Source organism: Giraffa tippelskirchi, chromosome 1, assembly GCF_054371585.1.
Source record: "Giraffa tippelskirchi isolate mGirTip1 chromosome 1, T2T-mGirTip1v1.2.pri, whole genome shotgun sequence".
In the NCBI taxonomy this organism is placed as follows: Eukaryota; Metazoa; Chordata; class Mammalia; order Artiodactyla; family Giraffidae; genus Giraffa; species Giraffa tippelskirchi.
The window spans coordinates 109528561-109553500 of record NC_137275.1 but is presented as its reverse complement, the minus strand read 5'-3'; the positions used below and the strand labels follow the sequence as shown (position 1 = coordinate 109553500).

General features: G+C 46.9%; 1 protein-coding gene and 1 pseudogene across 6 annotated transcripts in view; one reads left to right on the top strand and one right to left on the bottom strand.

Annotated features, from left to right (window-relative positions):
- LOC145506461 (liprin-alpha-1-like) overlaps positions 1–24940 on the top strand; it is a 73921-nt pseudogene that overhangs the window by 46960 nt on the left and 2021 nt on the right. The window contains exons 5-7 of the transcript XR_014053948.1: positions 22729–22901; positions 23578–23646; positions 24551–24716. The product of XR_014053948.1 is annotated as a liprin-alpha-1-like (transcript). The remainder of the gene's footprint in view (positions 1–22728; positions 22902–23577; positions 23647–24550; positions 24717–24940) is intronic.
- LOC145506462 (uncharacterized) lies at positions 6748–21014 on the bottom strand. 5 transcript variants are annotated; one of them, XM_081491219.1, is made up of 8 exons: positions 20839–21014; positions 19909–19992; positions 19001–19082; positions 13435–13621; positions 13246–13342; positions 11157–11244; positions 10948–11021; positions 6748–9061 (listed from the first exon to the last, which is right to left on the bottom strand). In XM_081491219.1, the coding sequence occupies exons 6-8, from the start codon at positions 11199–11201 to the stop codon at positions 8440–8442; spliced, it is 741 nt and encodes a 246-aa protein (XP_081347345.1). In that variant the 5' UTR covers positions 11202–11244; positions 13246–13342; positions 13435–13621; positions 19001–19082; positions 19909–19992; positions 20839–21014; the 3' UTR covers positions 6748–8439. The 5 variants fall into 5 exon arrangements, with proteins under 5 accessions (XP_081347345.1, XP_081347334.1, XP_081347366.1 ...); XM_081491208.1 differs by lacking the exons at positions 19001–19082; positions 19909–19992; positions 20839–21014 and adding an exon at positions 17343–17377 and having other exon boundaries at positions 13435–13732; XM_081491240.1 differs by lacking the exons at positions 19001–19082; positions 19909–19992; positions 20839–21014 and adding an exon at positions 17343–17377 and having other exon boundaries at positions 13235–13342.

Here is a 24940-nt window from a genome sequence, read left to right as displayed (position 1 = left end):
TTCATTGTGATGCATGAGTGATGGTTTCTCTTGTTGCAGAGCACAGGCTCTAGGTACAAAGGCTTCAGTAGGTGCAGCACATCGGCTTGGTAGTTGTTGTTTGTGGGCTCTAGAGCACAGGCTCAGTAACTGTGAATGCAGGCTTAGCTACCCTGAGGTATGTGAAATCTTCACAGACCATAGATCAAACCTGTGTCGCCTGCAGTGGCAGGAGAATTCTTACCCACTGCACCATTAGGGAAGTCCCTATGGATTTTTTTAGACACAGATGAATGGATAGGAGGGAGGGACAGAGGTGAGAGGGAAAGAGTGAGATTGGGTGACTTGATGGTATCTGGGTCCTTGTTGCATCATGGTCACTGTAATAGTTAGCTATTGCTGCCTAGACATCTCCTGAAAATGTTGAAGCTCAAAAATACAAGCATTCATAATCTAATTGCTTTTGTGGATTGGGAATGACTTAACTGGGTGGTTCTGGTTCAGTGTCTCGTGGGTTGTGGTCAAGTAGTCATTGGACTGTAGTCAGCTGAAAGACTGACTGGGGCTGGAGGGTCTATGCCCAGATGGCTCATCACAGGGCTACTGAAGAAACCTCCATTGCTTGTTGGCTCTTGGCAGGAGGACTCAGTCATTTCCTGCAGGTGCTTGTCCAAAGGCTTGCTTGAAGATCTTCATGTCAGGGCAGCTGGCCTCCCTGGAGAGAGTGATCCAAGAGAGAGAGGAAGGAGGAAGCCACAATGCCTTTTATGACTTAGTCCTTGCAGTCATATACTGCCACTTCTGTTGTATCCTAGTCATGATAGGCAAGTTACAATTTTAGCTTATGCTCAGCTGGAACCATTTGAAGAGAGAAGGATCCCAAAATTTTAGACTTCTCAAAACCACAAAATATTTTCATCATCTCATGTATTCCTCCTGCCGTATTTTGATTATGCTTTGTATCATTAATTATCTTGCTACAACATTATGTTAATAACTCTCTGAGATTACATTCTATGGGTAAACTGTCATTTGCTCAACCGGAATTCTATAGGGATTCTTGCAATGTGCTTGATATTTTACATAACGCTTCAAGAAACATTTTTGTACATAAATGTTTTTATAATCTATGATGATTTCCTTTGGTTAATTGTTTAGACTAGTGGGATAGAGTAAAATGGTCATTGGTATGAGAAAGTTTGGTGACCCAGGGAAATGAAGCAAATACCACCTGACAAGACATTGCCTGAACATTCTCTTGGAGGCATGGGGAGGGTTTGAACTCCTGGGAAGTGACTTGACCTGGGCAGATTTCAGAGCTCCAACAGGATCATCAGAGTAAGTGAAGAAGAGGGACAACTGTCAAGAGAAAAGACTTTCCTGGAGAGCCCTAGAGCCTGTGCTCCACAACAAGAGAAGCCTGGTGGATGCCCACACGCCACAGCTAGAGAGCAGCCCCCGCTCACTGCCACTAGAGAAAGCCTGCCTGTAGCAACTAATACCCAGCATAGGCAAAATAAACAAATAAATATTTTTAAAGCTAAAAAAGAAAAAGAAAGGCTTTCTTGCAGTGATTCAGCTAGGAGAGTGTGATACTGTGCTTTATATTAAGAAATCTGTGTTTGAGCTTCATCCCAGTTTCTGGCACAGAGCTCCTTAAAACCCTAAGTGATGAATTTCCTTAGTCATGAGAGCCATGCAGGTGACTTGTAGGGACTTCTCTGGTAGTCCAGTGGTTATGATTCCACTCCTCCAATGCAGGAGGTGAGGGTTCAGTCCTCAGTCAGGGAACTAAGATCCCACATGCCATGTGGTACCACCAAAAATAAATAAATATAAGAAAACAAAGGCAGAAAAAAAAGTGACTTTTGGAAAAACTCCTAGACCACCTGAGGAGGGAAACTGGTTGCCAGGAGAGTTGGGAATTTTCAGTTCCACCCCATCTTCCCCCTCTAGGAGGGCAGGATTATAGACTGAGTTTAATCATGGATGGCCAATAGTTTAATCAATCATTCCTAAGTTATGAAGCCTCAAAAAAAAAAACAAAAAAAAAAACAGAAAAGGAAGGTTCAGAGAGCTTCTGGGCTCATGAACACCTGGAGGTGGTGGAAAAGTGGGGCGCTGGGAGAGCACAGGAAGTGCAGTGCACCTTCCCACTTATCTTGCCCAGTGCAACTCTTCCAATTTTTTCCTGAGTTACTGCCTTTTATAGTAAACTGGTCATCTGGAATTGTCTGAAGCAGAAGGCAGTCACGTAGGCCTGAGCCACTAGCCTGTGGAATCTGTCGGTATCTTTGGGTAGGGGTAGGGGTAAGTCACTCAGTCTTATCTCTTTTAAAAATTGAGTTAAAGGTAGGACACTCAGTTGATGTCAGAGAACTGCTTAATGATGTGTAAAAAACCTCACCAACATTGTAACTGAGGTCCTTATCCCTTTAGAGAAAATGAGACATGCCTATAAGTATGAGGAAGAAAGAGGTGAAGGGGCCAACAGTCCATAAGGGTGGCAAAATGATTACTTTAAATGGAAAATATTCATCATAGCAGATGCAGAAAGAACTCTTATTTGAATGTCATTATCAGAAAATACAGCTGCCAAATTCCCTCTCCCAGGGAATTTCCCATTTGAGCCAACACTCTTACAGGTGTAACTTTAGCAGTCAGAAAGAGAACCCTCATCAGGAAATTAATCTTCTAGAACCTTGTTCCTGACTTTCTCAGCCTTCAGAACTATGAGAAATAATTTGTTATTAAAGTCATCTAGTTTGTGATATTTTGTTATGATAGCCTGAGCAGGTTAATACAGTTTTATAAGCCAATGGTTCAAACTGACCTCATGCTGCTGCTGCTGCTAAGTCGCTTCAGTCGTGTCCAACTCTGTGTGACCCCATAGACGGCAGCCCACCAGGCTCCCCCATCCCTGGGATTCTCCAGGCAAGAATACTGGAGTGGGTTGCCACTGCCTTCTCCACAAACTGACCTCACAGACATGTGACTCTGTGGTCTTTACCAGGGAGGCATCTTTGTAGACAAATTACTCTAGACCATCAGACGGTAAAACCACGAGATTCTCTCTCCACCTTGATTTTATATCCTTAGGGTATGGTTTTAGAAATTAGCATTCTCTCTGGTTTTCTACCTGACATTTACATATTTGTTGGGTATGAGTCTAGAAGGGACCAACTGTGAGGTAGGGGACCTGAGACAAGGAACACATGAGCCTAATATTCTTACTGGCAGTTGCCAGCTTTCATGGGGTTGTCAAAATCCCAATTCTTTTTTACCTCATTATCTTTCTCATGCTGCGACTTCCAGTCTCATTATCATCCATCCAGGATTAGAGATTAGTGAGTCCTTGATTGAAGGCATCTTATTTTTGTGGAGGGCCCAGAGCTCCATTTTTGCTACCTTGCAGCAACTTAAATTTTTTTCTTCTAGGCTACCTTTGGGAACAACTTTGGCCACAGAGCAGATCCTTTGATTTAGAAAAGATTTTATATTTAAGAGAATTTCTATGCGTTTTCATCCTAAACAAACATCCTACTGGTACTTTTGGAAGGGTCAAATTAGGAACACAGACACGCACACACAAAGATATACATACGTGCACACACAAACACACACACAAGTAGTACAGGGCCATCCTAAAATACGCCCCTACAAAATTAAAAAGCAGAAGTCACTCAAACATTAGTGCCATTCCCTTTATACTTGGGACTTCAGAGACCCTAAAATAACGGTATGAGGCTGAAAAAGGAACAGAGCTAATTGGAAACACACTGAATTTTTTTTTTTTTTTCACCTGGATATGCTTTGGAGACCCCTATATGCTGTCTTCTTAGTTCCTCATCCAAATTTTAGTTTCCAGTTACACTAAGATTATTTATAAGGGCAAAAGAAAATCTTAGAAGTCTCCTCCACTAATACTGATGGAAGTCTCATGATAGTCACAATGAAAAAAAGAGCAGATCCAAAAAGATAAAGAGAAAGCAATCAAAGCCTACCACCACAAAAAAATTCACCAAACCACAAAGGAAGACAGTAAGAAAGGAAAAGAACCAAAGAACCACAAAACAGAAAGAAATCAACAACATGGCTGTATTAAGCCACTACTTGGATCAGTAATTATTTCAAAAGCAAATGGATTAAACTCACCAATAAAAAGACATAGAGGAAGAATGAATCAAAGAAATAAAATCAACTATTATGTTATCTCCAACGACCCACTTTAGACTTAAGCTGAAATAGAGGATGAAAGTGAAGGAATGGAAAAAATATTCTATATGAATTATAACCAAAAGAGAGGACTGACTATACTTACATCACACAAAATAGAATTTCAGTTGAAAATGGTCAAAACAGACAAAGAAGGTAATTACATAATGATGAAAGAGTCAATTTAATAGGAAGACACAACAATTATATGCTGTTTGTCCTTTGGCTTTTTGGGACTTATCAATTAACATACACCTAGCTGGGAAAGATTGAGGGCAGGAGGAGAAGGGGACGACAGAGGATGAGATGGCTGGATGGCATCACCGACTTGATGGACATGGGTTTGGGTGGACTCAGTGAGTTGGTGATGGACAGGGAGGCCTGACGTGCTGTGGTTCATGGGGTTGCAGAGTCGGACACGACTGGGCAACTGAACTGAACTGACAATCTCCCCTGTGTTCTTTTCTCCTGTTGTAAAATAAAGGATATTTATTCTAGAAAATTGGGCAATAAAAAATTTTCTTATTTTGTAAATAAGAATGCAGATTCCCTCAACTAGAGATAACATCATTAATATTTAATCTTACTAAAAAACTATTTGAACATATGTATGTATTCTGTCTCTCATTTTTACATTTTAACCTTTATTGGTTATATATTTCAGTTCAGTTCAGTTGCTCAGACGTGACCGACTCTTTGCGACCCCATGAATCGCAGCACATTATATATTTGCATATTCTTAAAAAAAAATCTCAGGACACAGGATCACACATTAAGTAATGAACTTCTGGTTTAAAGGGGTGCCTGACACGATGTCACCTCAAAAAACTGTATGGTGTTTGAGGATTAGATAGGAATGTGTTGATATTAATATTTGGATTTGAAGGATGTATTATGGAAAGTCACTTGAATTCAATATTAGTTTACAGTTCTTAAATGATATAATTAAGAAACAGTGAAATGCATGATTCTTAAGTACACTATTCAATAAATTGTAATAAATATATACATTTGTGTAACCCAAATCCTCTGTGCATGCTCAGTCACTGAGTTGTGTCCCAATTCTTCTGCAACCTTATGGCCTGTAGCCCGTGAGGCTCCTCTGTCCATGGAATTTTCCCAGCAAGAATACTGGAGTGGGTTGCCATTTCCTACTTCAGGGGGATCTTCCCCACCCAGGGATCAAACCTTCATCTCCTGCATTTCAGGGCGATTCTTTACAGCTAAGCCACCAGGGAAGCCAACACAAATCCTCTCTAGATCACAAAATATGAGCATTACCACAGAATATTCCTTTGTGTCCATTCCCAGATTCTACTCTGGAAAACCACTCCTAGAGGCAATTATTTTTTCATCATGGATTGGTTTTGTCAACAACAGAATTTTAAATAAGTCCATCTGTGCAAGCCCTCTTTCACTCACCACGTGGAGATTTGTCTGTGCTGTTTTATGTATTAGTATTTCTTCCCTTTTATTGATAAATGGTATTTCCTTGAATAAATATATTCCAATTCCATCACATTGTTTATCTAGTGTCTGTGGATAGATGCTTGGTCTATTTCCAGCTTTTGACAACTATGATTAAAATGGCTATGAAAGATTCATGGATAGTTAGGGAAACATCATGAATCGTAAGGGAAATTCGAATCAACACTGCAGTGAGATATTACCTCACACCAGTTAGGTTGGCTACTATGAAAAACTAAAAAACAAGTGCTGGTGAAGATGTGGAGAAACTGGAATGCTTATGCATTGTTGGTGAAAATATAAAATGGTGCCGCCTCTATGGTAAAAGTATGGCAGTTCCTCAAAAAAAAAAAAAAAAATAGAATTACCATATGATCCAGCAAGTCCATTTCTGAGTATATATACAAAGGAACTAACAGCAGAGTCTCAAAGAAATATTTACACACCCATGTTCATGAAAGCCTTATTCACAGTAAGAGGTAGAAGCAATCCAAGTGTCCATCAAGGGATAAAGGAATGAACACAATGTGGTTTACCCATACAGTGGACTATTACTCAGCTTTAAAAAGGAAGGAAGTTCTGGCACATACTATAATATGGATGAACCTTGAGGACATTGTGTTGAGTAAAATAAGCCAGTCACAGAAATACAACTACCATTTGATTCCACTTATATGAAGTAACCACAGTAGCCAAATTCACAGAAGCAAAAAATAGAATGGTGATTGTCAGGGATTGCAGGGAGGGGAAATGGGAAGTTGTTTCAGTTTTGCAAGGTGAAAAAATGCTGGATGAGGATATGTGGGTATACTTAATAGTATTGAAAAGTAAAGTGAAAGTGTTAGTCGATCAGTCATGTCTGACTCTTTGTGAACCCATGCACTGCAGCCCGCCAGGCTCCTCTGTCCATGGGATTCTCCAGGCAAGAATACTGGAGTGGCTTTCCATTTCCTTCTCCAGCGGATCTTCCCAACCCAGAGCTCTAACTGCAGTTTCCTGCATTGCAGGTAAATTCTTTACTGTCTGAGCCACCAGGGAAGCCCAGTAGTACTGAACTGTACACTTACAAACGGTTAACACAATAAATGTTATGATAATATGTATTTTTTAAAACAGACCATGACAAACTTAATTATCAATTTTTCTGTTAAGAATACTTAGCCAATGTCAAGTTACAAATATAGTCTCTTAGGCTTTTCTCAAGAACCTTCACTGGTTTAGTCTTCAGGAGTGGGTAATGATTTATTGCAAATTGATTTTTGAGTATGATATAGTATAGGGGTTCTTATGCCTTTGTCCCTGTGTTGATAGCCATTGTTTTATCACCATTTGTTCACTTATTTATTTTTGGTTGCACTGGCTCTTTTTCACTGCATGGGCTTTCTTCAGTTGTGGTAAGTGGGGGTTACTCTGTTGTGATGCATGGGCTTCTCATTGCAGTGATTTCTCTTGTTGCAGAGCACAGGCTCTAGGCACACAGGCTTCAGTAGTTGCAGCACTCAGGTTCAGTAGCTGTGGCTTGTGGGCTTTAGAGCTTGGGCTCAGTAGCTGTGGCGCATGGGCTTAGTTGCCCTGGGGCATGTGGAATCTTCCTGCACCAGGGATTGAACTGGTGTCCCCTGCATTGGCAGGCAGATTCTCATCCACTGTACCACCAGGGAAGTTCCATCACCGTTAGTTGAAATTAATTTGCTTACCTCACTGAACCGTTTTAACACATTGGTTAAAAATTAAGGAAACATACAAGTTTGGGGTCCATTTTATAGCCATCTATTCTGTTCTATTGATTTATACTTCTCAGCTACCTCCTTGGTTAGGTTTTAAATATATTAAATGTAAATAGCCTGAAAGAGGAAAGAAGTGGATTAGAGGAAAAGACACTAAGAGGGAGTTGATGTTTCTGGCTTGTTCTTGAGTGAACTAACCCCTGCTTCCATCTGCCCCACCCACCACTCTGGCTGCCTTTATCAAGGACTTCAATAATCAGAAATAACAGTCATGAGTGGGTGTGTGCTAAGTCACTTCATCGTTCCGACTCTTTGTGACCCTATGGACCACAGCTTGCTAGGTTCCTCTATTCATGGGATTTTCCAGGCAAGAATACTGGAGTGGTTTGCTCTTTCCTCCTCCAGGGGATCTTCCTGACCCAGGGATCGAACCTGAGTCTCTGGCACCTCCTGCATTGGCAGGCAGGTTCTTTACCACTAGCACCACCTGGGAAGCCCAATAATAGCCATAGACTCTTCAGCACTAAGAAGTCAGAGAGAACTGTTCCAAAAATAGGGCCAGAGTGAAAGCTTAGTGATTCTCCCAACTTTCTGATCAAAACAGCTTTCTCCCCCAGACTGGCCTTGGTCTTACACTGACTAGACTCTATTTCTTATCAGACAGTCAGCACCAGGCAGAGCACTGCGGGAAGCAGGGATGACACTCTGGTCGTGGGAGGCACCCCTCTCTCAAGCAGGTGCTGGCTCACGAGTGCGACAAGCCCTGTCATTGCTGGCTGAGTCCGATCCGGGCACAAGGGGGACGGGGTGGAATTACAGAGGAACCCGACCCCAGCTGATACCTCAGCACAGAGTAAAGGCAGACATCTCAAGTTACCCAGCCTGGGAAATGCACACCCGTTTCACTGCAGATGCAGCACACCTGCTCCAGTCTACTGCCTTCTCTGCAGGGCGGACACAGCCCCCAGCTGATCCAGCCCCTCTCCGAGTACTAGCAAAGGATGCTGCACTGTTAACAGCTTCAGTCCCACCTACTTAGACCTGCCTGTCCTCAGCCTGGTGGGCCACAGTTTGACGCCGGTGGCCAGGGTCCTCTCTGAAGGTCACCAAGTGTGGAAAGGACAGCAGCACGCCAGGTGGCTGACTTTCCAGCCTTGACATGAAACCAGGTGCTGAAACTCAGCTCTGGGCTGCAGATGGAAACCACTAAGGCTGCAGCCTGAACCACAGGTGACGACCATGCTGGCAGTCTGGCCGCCTGCGGGCCTCTGTCCTGGTCACACAGCCGGCCTATGGTAGGACCTGATCTCCAGCTCCAGGCTTTCCAACACACCTCCCTCCCCAGCAACTCAAAATCTGAAGAGAGCTTCAGAAACCGCAGCCCTTCTTGGCTAAGGTCAATTGAGAGAGGGTTACTTCTGGCAAATCTCGTCCTCAACAAGTGGACTCCCAACTTTTCAACGGAGGGGGAGGGCTGAGTAACAACCCTGCTGACCACGGCGAGGTCAAGTATCCCAAGACCCTGACACCATGTGGGGCGGCACTCGTCCATCCTGTCTTGCTCCATGCCGAACTTCCCTCCGTAGCCGTGCGAGGCTTTGGGTCCTGTTTTCAGCTCTTTCTCCTTGAGGGTCTGGTGTTCTTGAAACACATTCTCCTGCAGGTTGTGGATGCTTGGGAGGGAAGAGATGGAAGACGAAGAAATCGGTCAGACAGCCAGCCAAGACATGCGTCTGTGCTTTCTGGGAGGACAGACAAGGACGTTATCTCTGCAATCTGTGAGGTTTCGTTCCCCGGAGGCTCCCCAGCCCGGCCTCCCTTGTGTTCACTTTACTGCACCTCCAGCTGCCCCCATCTACAGCAGTTCTCAGAGTCAGATGCAGGTTAATAGGAAAAAAAGTAAGTCTGAACACACACAGTGAGGCATCTCCAAGCCCCCTCAGAAGCTGGGGCTATGATGTGGACAGCATTCCACCACATGGAGGACAGCTCCTCGGGGTTCACCAGACACCTGACCCGGGAGAGCCAGCTGCATAAATGTCACCAGAGGCAAACGGGAGACAAAGCCAACAGGCTTGCACCCGGACGACCCTAGACCAGGAACCCAGAGATGTGGAATATTCAGATGGTTTCTCTCTACATGAAGCACCCCGGCTTTCCATTCAAAGGTGAAGTGGGAGGCTTTCAGAACTTAAGATGTAAAAGCCATTTTCACTTTAAGTGCTAGGAGCAGCGGGACAGATCACAAGATGCAACCAGAACCAGGCAGGCCGGGCAGCTGTCATCAGGGCAGCCGAGGGCCACCTCACTCCACATCTGGACGGCGATCCCAGACGTACGGCTTAGAACACCAACCAGGCCTGGCCACCGCCTGAGCCCCTGACGAGCTGGGGAAGAAGACCAGCCTCCAAGGACCGTGGAAGGACCTTAGGACGCTGAAAGCAGTCCTGCCTTGGGTGCTTTCTGAATTTTAACCCACCCACATGTTGCCTGACCAGAGAGTTCCTTTCTTCTCCAATCTGCCCTTCCCAACGTGTTTTGAAACCATGGGGAACAGCAGGACTAAGAGGTCTGGATGACAAAATCAGGTCAGCAGTCAGCCTGACGCCAGAGCAGGGAACCCAAGGCAGCTCCCGGCACCAGCTCCTCTGGCCGGTCCCGGGCCCTTCACCTAAGAGCTGTGAGGTGGAGGTGGTAGGCTCAGCGAGTCAGGGAAGGAGGAACACTTGTGTCTAAAATGCCTGCACTGCAGACTTCACCCACTTTTCTAGATGAATGGCTGAACCCTTCTCAGCCAGGAAGAGCTTCATTTCACTGCAGAGATCCTAGAGCCAAGCAAGACCAGTACTCTGTAAACGACCCAACCGGTCACCAGCCTGTGACAACACCGTCACAATCAGGGCAGGGGAGCACACGCCCACACTGAGGCCAGCGCAGCCGGCAATAAAAGTGTGAGCACATTCTCAAAGGCCGTTTCATCTACACCTCCCAACAAGAAAACCAGCTTCCCCGGAGGTGGCGAGTTAAGACTGGCCAAGTCAGGGACAATCCCTGCTTAGTGCAGTCTCCTATCTCAACCTTCATGAAAACACAAAGTTCAGGATTCAGCTCACGGTATGCAACTGACAACAACAGAATAATAACATTATAACAAAATAATACACATTAAGGAGGGAGTGTTTCTGATCTCAGGTCTTCAAAGACAGCCCATGCTTTAGAAACCTCCCTTCCACAGAGAGAACAGCTTAAGTAACTGTGTTCCTGGATGAAAACTACAAGGTTGAAAACCAGACTGGAGAATAAGAAGTATAGGAGTCACGGGCAATGAGAGTTTTAAGTCACTGAGCACATCTGTACACATGCACAAATACAAACACCTAAGTATATACAGGTCAGACCTCATTTTCATCTACTGTGTAAACAAGGGACCAGACAACGCAGAAGCAGGGCCAGCGTACAGGAGCAGGGCACTCGTGCTAACCAGCGGGGAGCGTGCCCCGCCTCACCCCTTCACGTTTCAGAATGTCGCTGTCACACAAAGATCGAGAAAGTCTCTTACTTGATGTGTTCCTGGTGCCCAGATCCTTGCACGGTCTTGGGCCCCATCTCTGCTCTTTTTTCACTTATGTCATTCTGAAAAGAAAAATAAAGAAAGAGTACACCCCACACCCTGGATTGTAAAACAGTCCCCCACCCACCCACCAAACCAAAAACCTGGGAGAATCTGCTTCAGGAGATGGGAAAGGCGGGCAGACTGGCGGCTCCTACCACGAAATCAGGGTCGGTCTTCCCAGTGGTCGGCTCCCTCGTCATCTGGGGTGATGGACATAGTGTGGCCGGCCGAGGCTTTCCACATCTGGAAGAGCAGCACTGAGGGTCACAGACGCCATGAGAGCCCTGCCCAGAGACCCACACAGACGCTCTGCCCAGGACCCCAAAACCCTGGACAGCACAGGGAGGGCAGGGAGCTACGTGCTCAAGAGGTCCACTCGTGGGACTTCCCTGGGGGTCCAGCAGCTAAGGCTCTGTGCTCCCAATGCTGGGGGCCCAGGTTCAATCCCTGGTCAGGGAACTAGATTCCTGCATGTCACAACCATTAAAAAAAAAGGTCACTCATAATCCCCGTGCCTGAGGATGAAAGAAGGATGGATGATGGAAGGATGAAAAGAAACCTACCATGAGAGCAGTCAAAGGGCAGAAACACAGAGGAAATACTCCTAGCTACAACTCAAACGAGTAAATTTTCTGGAAAATAAAAAAAGTCCCATGTGCTACTTCACTCAATGGGAACCTCCCCAGCTAAGTCTCCTGACAACAGTGTTGTCCAACACTGGGAATGCGCTGTCACCAATGGTAAAGTCTGCTGTATTTTATCACAATTTTTTTTTAAAGCACCCATTTTGACTTAAAAATAATTACTGGAAACCCTACAATGACTGTCTTAACTTAGACTCTGACAAGTCAATAAATCATTCAATGGCTGCTTTGCCATCTACTTGGGGAAACACAGAGCACACAGAATGCCAACTTCTGTGTCGGGCAGCCGTGAGGCAGGCCGCCCTGCCTCCTCAGCAGAGCCCTAAACTCTGGAATTTATTGGCTCGGAGAACAATGACACAGCCTCACGGCTGGACCACACTGCTCTTTCCCTAACTGCAAAGGCAAAATCTAGCCTTTCAGGACTTCAAAAGAAAGAGATGAGAAGATTGGTTTCATTCTCCCCAGAAGTACTCATAAAACTGCACACAGGCCAGGAAGAAACTGCAGGCTTGTTTTCACTGAACCAGAAGCGCCCACCCTGGTGTCTGAGCTGAGAACACTGCCAGTCTCGCTTGGTGGGGCCACATGCACTGTGCTCTGTGTGGATCCAAACAGGACGGGAGCCCTTTGCAGGCCTGAGACTCCCCCAGCCAGGTCCACCTGCACCCCCGGCTCTGCTAGGTCACAAGTCCAAGGTGGTGGCGGGGGTGGATTGAGGGGCACAGCTCTCAGATTCCCAGATTGGACTCCTGCCATGTCACCCGGGCAGGGAAGCATGTGCCACCAGGTGGGCAGGACCAACACAGTACCCTGGACACTGTCCCACCCGGACCCTTGCTCCCCTCTGACTAGGTGAAGCAAGGCAGGAAGCGCCCAGACACAAACTGCTTTGGACACAATCTTCGAGAGCCAACAGACCAGGCTCAGCACCGGCAGGCATAACCAGCGTGCCCATTCACAGATGAAGACACAGTTGCCTCAAAGCCAAACACTCTGCCCTAAGCCTCTTCCTCCCCAAGTCAAGACTGCCCATGGTACCACACTGGCCTGAGAAGGGGCTGCCCACCTCCAGGACTCCAGTTGCCTAGTGGTCTCCTCAGCCAGTGAGGGGACGGTTGGTCATGCAGAAGGACAGGGTCTCCAGCGAGGCTCACTCCCCACCCAAGGCCAAGGTGAAAGCCATGTCCTGGCCTGTGGCTTCTCCACGCTGGCAGCGCAGAAGTAGCAGGGCCCACTCTCCATCCTTCTCTCCGGAAGCCAGCCTCACTCGTGGGCAGGTGAGCACTGGCCGGTTCACCCCAGCGTCATGGCCATGGGCTCCTGTTCCACCCCCACGGAACAGGAAGAAGGGCCCAGGTGGCTGCCAGGGGGAGGTGCCCCAGGTCTTCCACGCCAGAGTTGTGTAGAATCCCCTCCGCTTTCTAGACCACAGGCAACACCAAAATTGACTTTATCTTTCAAACAAGAAAAGTTCCTCCCAGAAAGTTATCGTCCCTATCTCTGCAAACCCAGTGAGAGAACAGCCCTCGCGTTCCTTGTCAAAGGGTTTTCCCTGCCCGCCCAGTGGAGCATATGAGCATGCTCACGGTGCACAAACCTTTCTTCTCCAGGTGCAGATGCGAGACGCTCACAAAACTCTGCTGAAAATGCAGTAATCCAACAAGGAATTCCCAGGCACTGGAGAGAGCTTCTGTCTGTAAAAATATTAAGAGTAAAAAGCTCAGAAGGATATGTGCTGACAGGCACCCTGGGCAAATCTTTGTGTGCTGAGATCCTTTTAGAATACCTCTGAAATTACTTTGCCAACAAAAGTCCGTCTAGTCAAGACTATGGTTTTTCCAGTGGTCATGTATGGATGTGAGAGTTGGACGGTGAAGAAAGCTGAGCGCCGCAGAATTGATGCTTTTGAACTGTGGTGTTGGAGAAGACTCTTGAGAGTTTCTTGGACTGCAAGGAGATCCAATCAATCCATCCTAAAAGAGATCAATCCTGGGTGTTCATTGGAAGGTCTGATGTTGAAGCTGAAGCTCCAATACTTTGGCCACCTCATGCGAAGGGTTGACTCATTGGAAAAGACCCTAATGCTGGGTAGGATTGGGGGCGGGAGGAGAAGGGGACGACAGAGGATGAGATGGTTGGATGGCATCACCGACTCGATGAACATGGGTTTGGGTAGACTCCGGGAGTTGGTGATGGACAGAGAGGCCTGGCGTGCTGCAATTCATGGGGTCGCAGAGAGTCGGACACGACTGAGCGACTGAACTGAACTGAAATCCTCCCCAGCATAACAAGGTTTTGTAAAGAAATCTGCATTTCCCTAACCAAAGACTTCAACTAACTTTCAGCCACAGTGAGAAACTACAGGAAATAAAGAAGTTCCATAAGATTTACAACTGTATGAAGTTTCTTCTTAATGCAAACAGAAATCATTGCCTCAATTGCTAGCGTACATTTTTGTTTGCTAAAATCCTGAGAGCTTTCCATTTCTGGTTCATCCTAATTTATTCTGCAATAAAATTCTATTACTGTGTGTGTGTGTGTGTGTGTGTGTGTGTGTGTCTGGTTCATCCTAATTTATTCTGCAATAAAATTCTATTACTCTGGGTGTGTGTGTGTGTGTGTGTGTGTGTCTGTGTGTCTGTGTATGGCTTCCCTGGTGGCTCAGACAGTAAAGAAGCTGCCTGCAATGCGGGAGACCCAGGTTCGATCCCTGGATGGGGAAGAGTCCCCAGAAAAAGGAATGGCAACCTACTCCAATATTCTTGCAGGCAAAATTCCATGGACAGAGGAGCCTGGCGGGCTACAGTCCATGGGGTCACAGAGTCGGACATGACTGAGTGACTTCACATATATATGTATATATGAGAAGCACTCCCCAAAGGGATGGTGACATGACTGGGCTAGAACTCAGAGCAGTGACAGCTATCGGAACGTGAAGAACGGTGACTCGGGGAGCAAAGGAGAAGCAAGCTGTGTCTCTAATGAACAGGTACATTTACTTCATAAGACCAAGACTCCAATTCTCCGAGCCACCAGCTCAGCACCTCTTCCCTAAGACCACAGGACAGCCCTGACTAGACACCGCACTGCTAGACATTACAGATGAATAGAATCCCCTTGTTCCCCAGGAACAGACTAGTCACAGGCACACACCGTCTGTGCTGATGTGTGGCCTGGCATGCATTAGCAACCAGACAGAAGATGCTCTGCTGGCCTTCCTCAATTCTGCCTTCAGAAATCCTAACTTGTGTAGGTTGCTTAGTACATTCTGGGTACCACAGTTATCATCCAGCATCTATGAAAATCTCGCCAACGGTAGCTAGTGATAGGCTCAAATCTATAATAATCTATTCCCTCTCAATATTTTTAATTAAAAAAATCATGAAAACAACTCTTTGAAAAATTAAAGGCCTATTTTTTTTTTTAATCCAAAGATAATGCCCCTGGACCCCTACCTCACACCACACACAAAAATTAACTGGGAAAAATGGATCAAAAAACCTACGTATCTGAACTAAAACTATTAAATTCTTAGAAAAAAACATAAGCATAGATTTTCATCACCTTGAATTTGACAACAGACCTTAGATGTGACACCAAAAGCACAAGTGAAAACAGAAAAAAAATAAATTGGACAAAATTTTAAACTTTTGCTTCAAAAGACACCCATCAAAGTGAACACAATTTACAGAATGAGAGACACTATTTTCAAATCATCTATCCAGAATATATAAAGAACTCTTACAAGTCAATAATAAAAAGGACAATTAACCACATTTTTAAATGGGGAAAGGATCTGAACAGAAATTTCTCCAAAGACATACAAATGGATGATAAGCTTGTGAAAAGACAGTATCACTAACCATCAAGGGAATGCAAATCAAAGCTGACTTTTGAGATACCACTCCACACATTCTAGGGTGGCTACCATCCAAAAAACAGACAACAAGTTTGGTGAGGGTGTGCAGAAATCAGAAGGCTCTTACGCTGCTAGTGGAAATGGAAAATGAAAGAATCTGGCAGTTCTTGAAAAGGTTAAACACAGAGGTGCCACATATCCCAGCAACTCCACTCCTAGGTATAAAGAAAACTGGTTCACAGAGTGTCACTCCTAACGGCCCAAAGTGAAAATAACCCAATATCTTTGTGATGTGACAGACATGCGGCAGGTGGTCTATGCATTCAATGGAATGTTACTAATATCTGACGATAAAAGGAGTGAGGTACTGACATGCACTACAACATGGACAACTCTTTAAAAATCGTATGCTAAGTGAAAGAAGCCGGACACAGAAGACCATATATTATACAGGCCCACTTCTATGAGTGGCCAGATCTGGTAAGTCTACAAAGAGAAAAAGTAGACTAGCGGTTGCCTAGTGTTGGGGGGTGAGGGAACCCCATAAGGTTTCTCTGAGGTGATGAAACCACCGACCCTGAGTTAGCCTGAGTTACCCGTCCATTTGCCCACCCTCTCCAGTGTAGCAGAGGAAACATCTCACACGGCCCACTCTCCACACCACCATTACTCAGAGGACTCTCCTCCCACCCCTGCCTCCTGCACAGTGAAAGACAAGACCTCTGATGGACAAGGGCCCCAGGACGCAGCCCACTGCAACACAGGGCAGACCCCAGGGCTCCCAACTGTCTCTCGCAACCAGGAGCTTACCCAGCCCCTGCTGCACTGCACGGATCAAAGATCTGAATCACCAAGTTAAGTTTTTTACAGATCTGTCTCTCAAAATGTTTCAAAGAAAAGGTCGTCGGGAACACACTGCCAGTTACTGAGGGGTGTGTGGAGCAGAGCATCAAGGACAACCCCGCACACCCCTCCTCTCTTGGGTCTGGGAACACTTTCCACCCCGAGAGGCGCGGGCCAGCCTCTGGCACCAGCGCGGTGACTCACCCGCCGTCAGGCTCTGCCCAGCGCCGGCCAGGGGGGCGGCGGGGCGAATCACGCTATCGGCCCCAGCGGGTTAAGCCCCCACCGAGGTCGGGGGCCAGGTCACTGCAGAGCCCAGCGGGGCGCGCTCGCCCGGGACACCTCGGAGCTCTGTCCAGCGGGAAGTGCGTTCCTCACCCCCGCTCCCCCGGGCCCGACGCGGACAGATTCCAGGGGGAGGAAGCCCTGTCCCCTTAGCCCCAGACCCTCTGCAGGGGCACCAAGCTCCCACGAGAGTGACTCCCTTCCAGGTGACTTCCAGCTCGCACGCAGAGGAGGGACTGTTCCCAATCCAGAGCCGCTCAAGTCTGCCGCCGCGCCGGTCGCGGCCTTTCCACTGACCTGATTGCAACATCTCCCCGTCGGTGTGGGCCCCGGAGCTGGGAGGGAACCGCCCGCCCGGCCTCCGTGAGACCCCGGCCCCTTCCCCTCAGCTCCCCAGTCCCCTTCCCCTCAGCACCCCCGGTCCCTTTTCCTCAGCCCCCCGGCCCCCTTTCCCCTCAGCCCCGGCCCCTTCTCTCAGTCCCCCGGTCCCCGTCCTCAGCCCCCGGCCCCTTCCCTCAGCCCCCGGCCCGCCCATTCCCTTCTCTGACGTCGGCCCCCAGCCCGGGGAAGCCTCGCCCGCGCTCCCCCGCGCGCGAAAATGCGGCGAGACCGCCGCTTTCTTCCCGTTTCGGGACCCGGCGGCGCCCGGGGACCGCAGCTGAGGAACTGGCCCGTTCCCCCGCCCGGCGGAGGCCGAGTTCGCTCACCGACGCCTGGAGTCGGTCTTGCCCAGCTCGGTAGTGCCCAGCCTCCGCCACGCCCGCCGCTCCCATGAGCCCCGCTCCAATTCCAGTTCCGCAAACGGGGGCGGAGCCGCATCCTGGTCTCCGAGGCTCCGTTCCCGCCGGCACAGCCCGCCCCTCCGGGCCCGCGGATCCTGCCGCTTCTCTTGTTCTCCTGGGGCCCGCAGTGACCACCGCTGGCGCAGGCGCGAGTTCCGCCCGGTGCCAGCCTGCGGAGCCTGCCTAAAAGTGAGGTGACGCTAAAGAGTAAATTTACAGAGCGCCCACTGTGTGCGGGCCAGACTGTGCTCATATGCACAGTTTTAGGTATTCATACGGGAATCGTAGCACCGCCCGAGGTGACAAAGGGAAAAGGAGCGGAAAAAGGGGACAGTGCCAGGTTCTCTGAGCACTGAGAACGCAGGAGGTAACTGTGATGGCCAGTCACCTGGGAGGAACAGGTGACTGTTCCTCTGTCCGTGCGTCCATCCATTACCTATCCGTCCACCATCCATCCAGCCATCTTCTCCTTCCATTTTCCACCATCCATCCACCCACCTGTCAATCTCTTCGTCCAGAGAAAGCCAGATATGTATCAGGAGTAGAGAGGTCAGGAGAATAAATGTGGACTTTGCCCTTAGAGACTTTTCAACCTAGGAGTCAGGCATTACTCAAATACATATATACTAAGGAAATAAGACAGATGCTCTAGAAGATGTCAAGGTTAGATTGGAGAGAAGGTAGAACCCCAACTCATTCAGCAGATCAGGGGCTTCTTCCAGTGATTAACATTTGAGCTGATATCTGAAGGCCAAATAGAAGTAAACAAGGTAAGAAAGGAAGATTTTCCAGGCAAGAGAAGAGACTGTGCAAAGGCCCTGAGGCAGGGAAAGAATGAGGTCGTCTGTGTTCTGGGGAAAACTTGGAGAACAGACCTTCAGATCGTTAAGATATTTTCAGGAGAAGACTTTCTGAACCTAATTTCCTGCATCTTTCATACCCAGAAAAGCACTGAATTTATTAACAGGCACATCTGTTCCTTTTGACTAGCACAGTCCTCTGCTAAAGTGTGTATTTGACTTCACATCAGTTCAGTCAGTTCAGTCTCTCAGTTGTGTCCAGCTCTTTGCGATCCCACGGACTGCAGCACGCCAGGCCTCCCTGTCCATCACCAGCTCCCAGAGTTTACTCAAACTCATGTCCATCGAGTCGGTGATGCCATCTAACCATCTCATCCTCTGTCGTCCCCTTCTCCTCCCGCCTTCAATCTTCCCCAACATCAGGGTCTTTTAAAATGACTTCACATACCCTCCCTTTCTTTAAAATCGTATATATACTGACCTCCCTCCCCACTTCGGAGCAGTTCCTCAGAGATACTTAAAAGGCTGTCTCCTGGGCTTTAGTCCTCATTTTGCCCCAAACTCACAACTCTCCCAATTTTTTTCTGTCGTCATCACCAAGCGGTTAGCTTGATTCCTGACTGCACAGAGCCTTCACTGTCATAATGATGGAAGTGAAAACACTTGCGTTTTATCTGTCTGGGCTCAATTCTTTGGATGCACACCCCATTCTTTCCTGCCTCTGTGCCTTGCAGGAATCCCTCCCTCTTCCCCAATGGCCTTCCTACCTTTTTATGTCCTTACCTTGCTTACTCTTCAAGCTCCAGCTCAAAAGCCATCTCTCCAGCATCACTTCTTGGAGCTCACCTTGACATGTCACGGGCCCCTCAAAGGAACCAAGGTCACAGCCATATTCTGACTCTCCCACTGCAGTCTTGGTGCATTTCCTCCCCCACCCTCCAACCCTCACCGCCACACCTCCCCCCATCCCACCCCTCTAGGCCATCACAGAGCACCAAGCTGAGCTCCCTGTGTTATATTATACAGCAGGTTCCCATTAGCTCTCTAAAAAAAAAAAAAAATCATCCTTTAGAATGGGAAAAAGGGATGGTTAGATATTCTTCCTCTATAGAGGTTAGAAGTTAACCTGTAGAAAACAGACAGCAATCAAATAATTCTTGTCTGTAGAAAGGCCAATTAGCTGTGTCCAGTAAAATACAACTGACATTGCCCTATGGATAGACTGATGTTTTGCAAATTCATTTCAGCATTCCCTTCACTTCTCCTTTGAACAAGTTGTAACATCTTAGTGCTTCATTTATTATTAAGTGAAACAAAATCTTTGATATGAATTCATTTTATATGTGTAGAAAATCATGATTTTATCTTTAAAAAAATTATTCTTTCACCTCTGACATCACCTTCCCCACCCCATACCCCTTATCTATCCTCAAACCTGACAATTTAACTTTCTAAATGTATCTTGTGTCTACTCACTTCTCTCTATCTTACTTGCCACCACCAGTTTGCCTGGATCATCCATTCTAGGCTCCTACCTAGCCCTCTTCCCATCCATTCTCCATCAGCAGCCCGAGGGATTTCATTACAATACAAACTGTATGATTTCTCCGCTCTGCTTAATCTTGTCCGAGGACTTCCCACTTATTTTATTTTTTTTAAATATTTACTTATTTGGCTGTGTTGGGTCTTACTTGCTGCACGTAGGATCACTGATGTTCGTTGCAGTATACAACGGCAGAATCTAGTTCCCTGACCAGGGATCAAACTCAGGCCACCTGCATTGAGAGTACAGAGTCTTAGCCAGTGGACCACCAGGGAAGTCCCCCCATTTCTTTGAGAAAAAAGACCAAGGTCCTTGCAGTGCCCTCCCACTTTCTACATGACCTGGCTCCACCTCACCCACTGCCCCGCTTTGTCACCACACTTCTGCTGCACTGAACCTCCTTCAGTTCCTCTGTGGAGTTAGGAACAAAGTGTCTTGCAAAGCACCTAAGGATGGGGCTGGTTGCCAGGACAATGTTCTATGTGATTAGAGAGTTGGAAATTCAGTCAACCCTTGTGCCTTGTGGATGCGTGGATGCTGGACCACTTCACCAAGAAAGTCCTTCGTGGGCAACTGAAAATGGTTGATACTTTTCACAGGTCAGTCAGTGCAAGAGGTTCTCACTAGCCTGCTAAGAGATGTTTGCCTGCGGCCAGGTCCAAATTTTTTCTTTTTCTCTTGGAAACAGAAACAGTTTCCAGTGTGGAATTATGAGCCTGCGAAGGTTGAACTATGACCAAAAAGAACTGGAAAGGAAAAGAGAAGAAAGCCAGAATGACCTGAAAGGCTAGTACAGTCCTATTTCTTGCTTCCCAGTGTATAAGCAGCCTCAGTGATTTCCTATTTGAAAGAAAAATTCAGGAAATGCTTTCCTTGGAGAAAACACACCTCGCATCATTACAGAGGAGGGAGGGATGGAAAGGACTGTTTTTGAGGTCGTCCTCTGTGGCCAGAGAACTTGGGCTCTGTCCTTGGGCTCACGTCGGTGTGTAGGTTATGTGAGAGTCTTGAGGTGAGAGCATTTCCCCCAACTCTAGAGGTTTCCCTGTTACTGGGCCATGTGTCCTGTTCTACTCACAAATGCTGCTGCACGCTGCAGATAACTCCAGAGCCGAGAAGAGCAAAACATGCTGTTCACGCATTGAAGTGTGCAGAACACTGCTCTGGCCTCTTGTCAAAGGACTTGAAGAGGCAGCGTGGTCCTGTGCCCAGGCTGGAGGGCGTGGCCTTGAGGATGGAGTGGGAGCTTCTTAGCTGGGGAGGGAGGAAGGCGGAGGCATTTTAGTTACAAGGCTGGTGGGGAGGCCGAAGGGGACGCGGGCTGTCCATGTAGGGTCTCCCTGGAGGGGTGTCCCCGCTGTGTGGTGCGCCTATAAACGCTTGAGTACAACGGAGCGATTTAAAATAAGGTGTTAGCTGTAGGATTTCCCTGGTGGTCCAGTGGGTTAGACTCATCCGCCTGCTAATGCAGGGGACATCAGTTCCATCCCTAGCCTGGGAAGGTCCCATACGCCACGAGGCAGACAAGCCCTCGTGCCCTCAAGCCTGGGCTCCACAACAGGAGAAGCCACTGCAATGCGAAGCCCACCCATGATGACTGGAGAAAGTCTGCACACAGCACCAAAGACCCATCGCAGCCAAAAATAAATAAAATAAAGTTTCAAAAAGGATATTAGCCATTAAACTGAGGGTAAGACCTCCCAGAATGTTCAGAAAATAGATCGCTGATAACAGTAACAACAACAAGACTTATTGAACGAGTCCAGGTACCTTCAGAGGTTCCTTCATTTAATCCTTACTATAGCCCTGTGCATGTAAGTGCCGTTTTCATCTCCAGTTTTTACTAAGAAGGAAAGTAAAGATAAAATACGGTTGGAGAGATGGCCCATTTGAAGGCTCGTCTAGCTGTGATTAAGTTCATTTGAGTCGTAAGAAAACCAGCAGCCAGCATTTATAGTATACGTTCCTTTACCTGGGCTTCCCTGGTGGCTCAGATGGTAAAGCACCTGCCTGAAATGTGGGAGACCTGGGTTTGATCCCAGGTTGGGAAGATCCCCTGGAGAAGGAAATGGCAACCCACTCCAGGACTCTTGCCTGGAAAATTCCATGGATGGAAGAGCCTGGTAGGCTACAGTCCATGGGATCACAAAGAGTCGGACACGACTGAGCAACTTCACTGGTCCCTTTACAAGGGCATTGGAAGTGAGAGCTGTGCATCTGTCTTGTTTGTTTTCTGAATCCATTTTAAACCTTTTTACACTTGACAGACGCTGTCCTTGAAAGTCATTGGTGATCAGCTGGATTTATTTGCACAGAGCAGCTATTTTTAGCACTGTGCTAGAGTAAACTTTGCAACTTATTTTACTTAACTAAGATCTTACCCCCACAGACACCTCCCTAATATGCTTGAAAATATCTTTGTTTCTCTCTTTTTAAAATGAGATAACAACAATGACTTAAAGAAGAAAGGCTTCAAGATTATAAATGAGAGGTTTATATTGAATTGAACAAATTGTCCAGATATGGTGCCAATTCCTTTTTGTGATGGGAAAAAGTACATCAACAAACACTCAAATGAAAAATAAAAGAAAGAAAAAAAAAAGACACTCAAGTCTGTATCTGAAACATGTTCATGCCTGGTGCACATTCACGTTCTTGTATGTCCTTTACTTTCTGATCCGGATCCTCATTCTCCGTTTCCCAGATAATCACGTCGTCTCTCTTGGGCTCACTTAAAGAATGAGTTCTAGTAGAACAGTCTCCATTAGGATGGAGAGGGGTCAGGACATCCGTGTCTAAGCACAGTAGGTTGGCTGCGTGCTGAGCCGTGTCCCCCGGCACTTAGGAGGTCCTGGCTTTTGTCAGGAGCTGAGGGTCAGCATCACGTAGGACTCCTTCGCTGCAGCTGTAGGTGTTCAAGGGGAACACATCTTTCTGAGGCTCCTTTCCAAGCTGTTGTTCCCTGAAGACGTGCTTGTTTGGAGTAACGAAGGAGTGATCCGTCGGATCCTCTCCATTGGCCTCAAGGAATATGCAAACAACCTCGTCGAGAGCGGCGTGCATGGGGCGCTGCTGGCCTTGGATGAGAAGTTTGACTTCAATGCGCTGGCTCTCTTACAGATTCCCATGGAGAACACACAGGTGCGACCAGCCGCTCTCGGGCACAGCGTGCAGGCTGTCTCCCGATGCAGATGAATAGCTGTTTCCCCTAGTGAAGACCAAACCTAACACCTCAGACAGCTGGTACCCTCGTTCCTCACCAATTCCCTCACGGGGTAGTCCATAGTCAGTGATGCTTCGTGCCTCCGTGTTCGTGCCTGTCCACTTTTCATTCTCTGTTGGAAGCATGATAGTCTTTCATAAAATAAGGGGAACTTTCATTCAAGGCAGTGTGCTATAAGAGTGACATGTACTTAGTTCTTACACGGAAAGAGATATACTCTTTGTGTGCCAGAGGAAGGTTTTAGTAATTTTGTTTCAGTGGGTTATTGCCCTGTGTGGTTCTTTTTGACTCGTGTGCTCGTTTGAGAATGAGGGGACATTTTTGTTCTTCTCCAGAAGGTTGTGTGTCTTGTGTCAGTACCGTGATCTCCCCACCAGCACCAACCCACAGGGCACACTTTGTGTGTAACTTCTAAGAGCCCACAGCTCCCTCTTCTGAACACCCCCTCCATAGACAGCACGTTAAACCCCTGACTTCAAACAATATCACAGTTGAATTTTTTTTTTAAGTCTTGGTTTAAAAAGCAATTGTGGTGTGCTGATATGCAAATGAGATTGTGGAAAGTTTTAGGGTGCTGTTTCTTTATAATTGCAGGCTCGTGCTGTCTTGGAAAGAGAGTTTAACAACCTCTTGGTCATGGGAACATACAGAAAGTTCGATGAAGTAAGTTTTCAGCTTAATGATTTTTAAAGTTGCCTTAATGTAAATTATTTTATTACACTTGCATGAGCCATGTAGCCAGGGTATCTCTTCTAAATGTGCAGATAAATTTACTTTACAAGTTAAGCTTTGCTCTTAATAATTTATTAACAGATGAGTCATTAAAAAACTAGTATCTTCAGTAAGATAGAGGGTGGGTTAGTTTGGGGGTTTTTTTCTTTTTTTTTGCTATTTAAGTGTTAGTCCCCTCCAAAATATTTTATATTAAAACATTGGTTTCCACTTAGGAATGGTGTCTGTGAGTTGTGTTTTGGGGAGCAACTGGATGGCCTTACCCTATTCTAGGGCCCATCTACTTTGGGAAACTGCTTCATTAGTGTATTGAAAACACACAAAACATTAATTTCTCCTGACACACAACTGTGACTCGTTCACTCCCACACTATAATTCTTCTCTTCATTGGACCTTAAAGGAGACTTGAGTTTGACAAGGAGAATCGGACACCTGAAGAAACACCCATTGGCTCTGTCCCAGCCTGAGACAGAACTGGTTACAGCTTAAAAATGTTTCCATGGCAAATGACAGTGTGTTGTATTATATAGCAAGAGGCGATTTTTCCAAGATGAGAAGTGAAACCTGCTAACTGTCAGGAGGAACGTCCACCTGGGCAGCCAGGGCGGTCCAGTTAGGGTCCAGTCAGGGTCCTGGCACGCGTGTTACCCCACCCTGTGCCACGCTCCTCTATTCCCAGTTTGGACAAATCAGTCACACGGTCATCACAAATGGGGTCAAATACACGTGGACAAAAGTGCAGTGGCAAACTCAGCCATTTTAAAGGGCTGGTGGCTTGGTGTTTTTTTCCTTTGTTTTAAAATCTGTCTTGTTTTCTGCCCTGTAATTTCCCAGGACGACGATAAGAGCTTTAGGAGAGCACCTTCTTGGAGGAAAAAATTCAGACCAAAGGATGTCCGTGGCTGAGCTGCTGGGTGTGCAGAGACTCTGCCCGCAAACTTCTGGGTCCCGTCCTCTCTGTCCTCGCCCTCGGTGCAGCCAAAGGAGACGCAGCCGGACGGTAGGTGACAGGTCGAGCACCTTGCGCAGCCCTGGGTTAAAATGCTGATGAGCTGGAATGGCCTGCTTCCCAGGTTACAGGGCTCTTCAGTGCCATTGCATGCCCAGGGTCAGTGTTCTACAGTGAATGCTAACATCTGGTATAAACGTTTAACGGTCATGCTTTTTTTTTTTTTTTTTTTAAGGTTCTTCTCTGAATACTAGCATGTTCTTGCACCTAATAAA

Excerpts from the sequence above, each read along its gene's own strand:
- LOC145506462 (XM_081491219.1), bottom strand. The coding sequence starts at position 11,201 with ATGACGAGGGAGCCGACCACTGGGAAGACCGACCCTGATTTCGTG. Across the intron at positions 11,022-11,156 it reads AGACCGACCCTGATTTCGTG|AATGACATAAGTGAAAAAAG; the intron begins GTAGGAGCCGCC and ends TTTTCTTTTCAG. Across the intron at positions 9,062-10,947 it reads GGGCACCAGGAACACATCAA|CATCCACAACCTGCAGGAGA; the intron begins GTAAGAGACTTT and ends TTCCCTCCCAAG.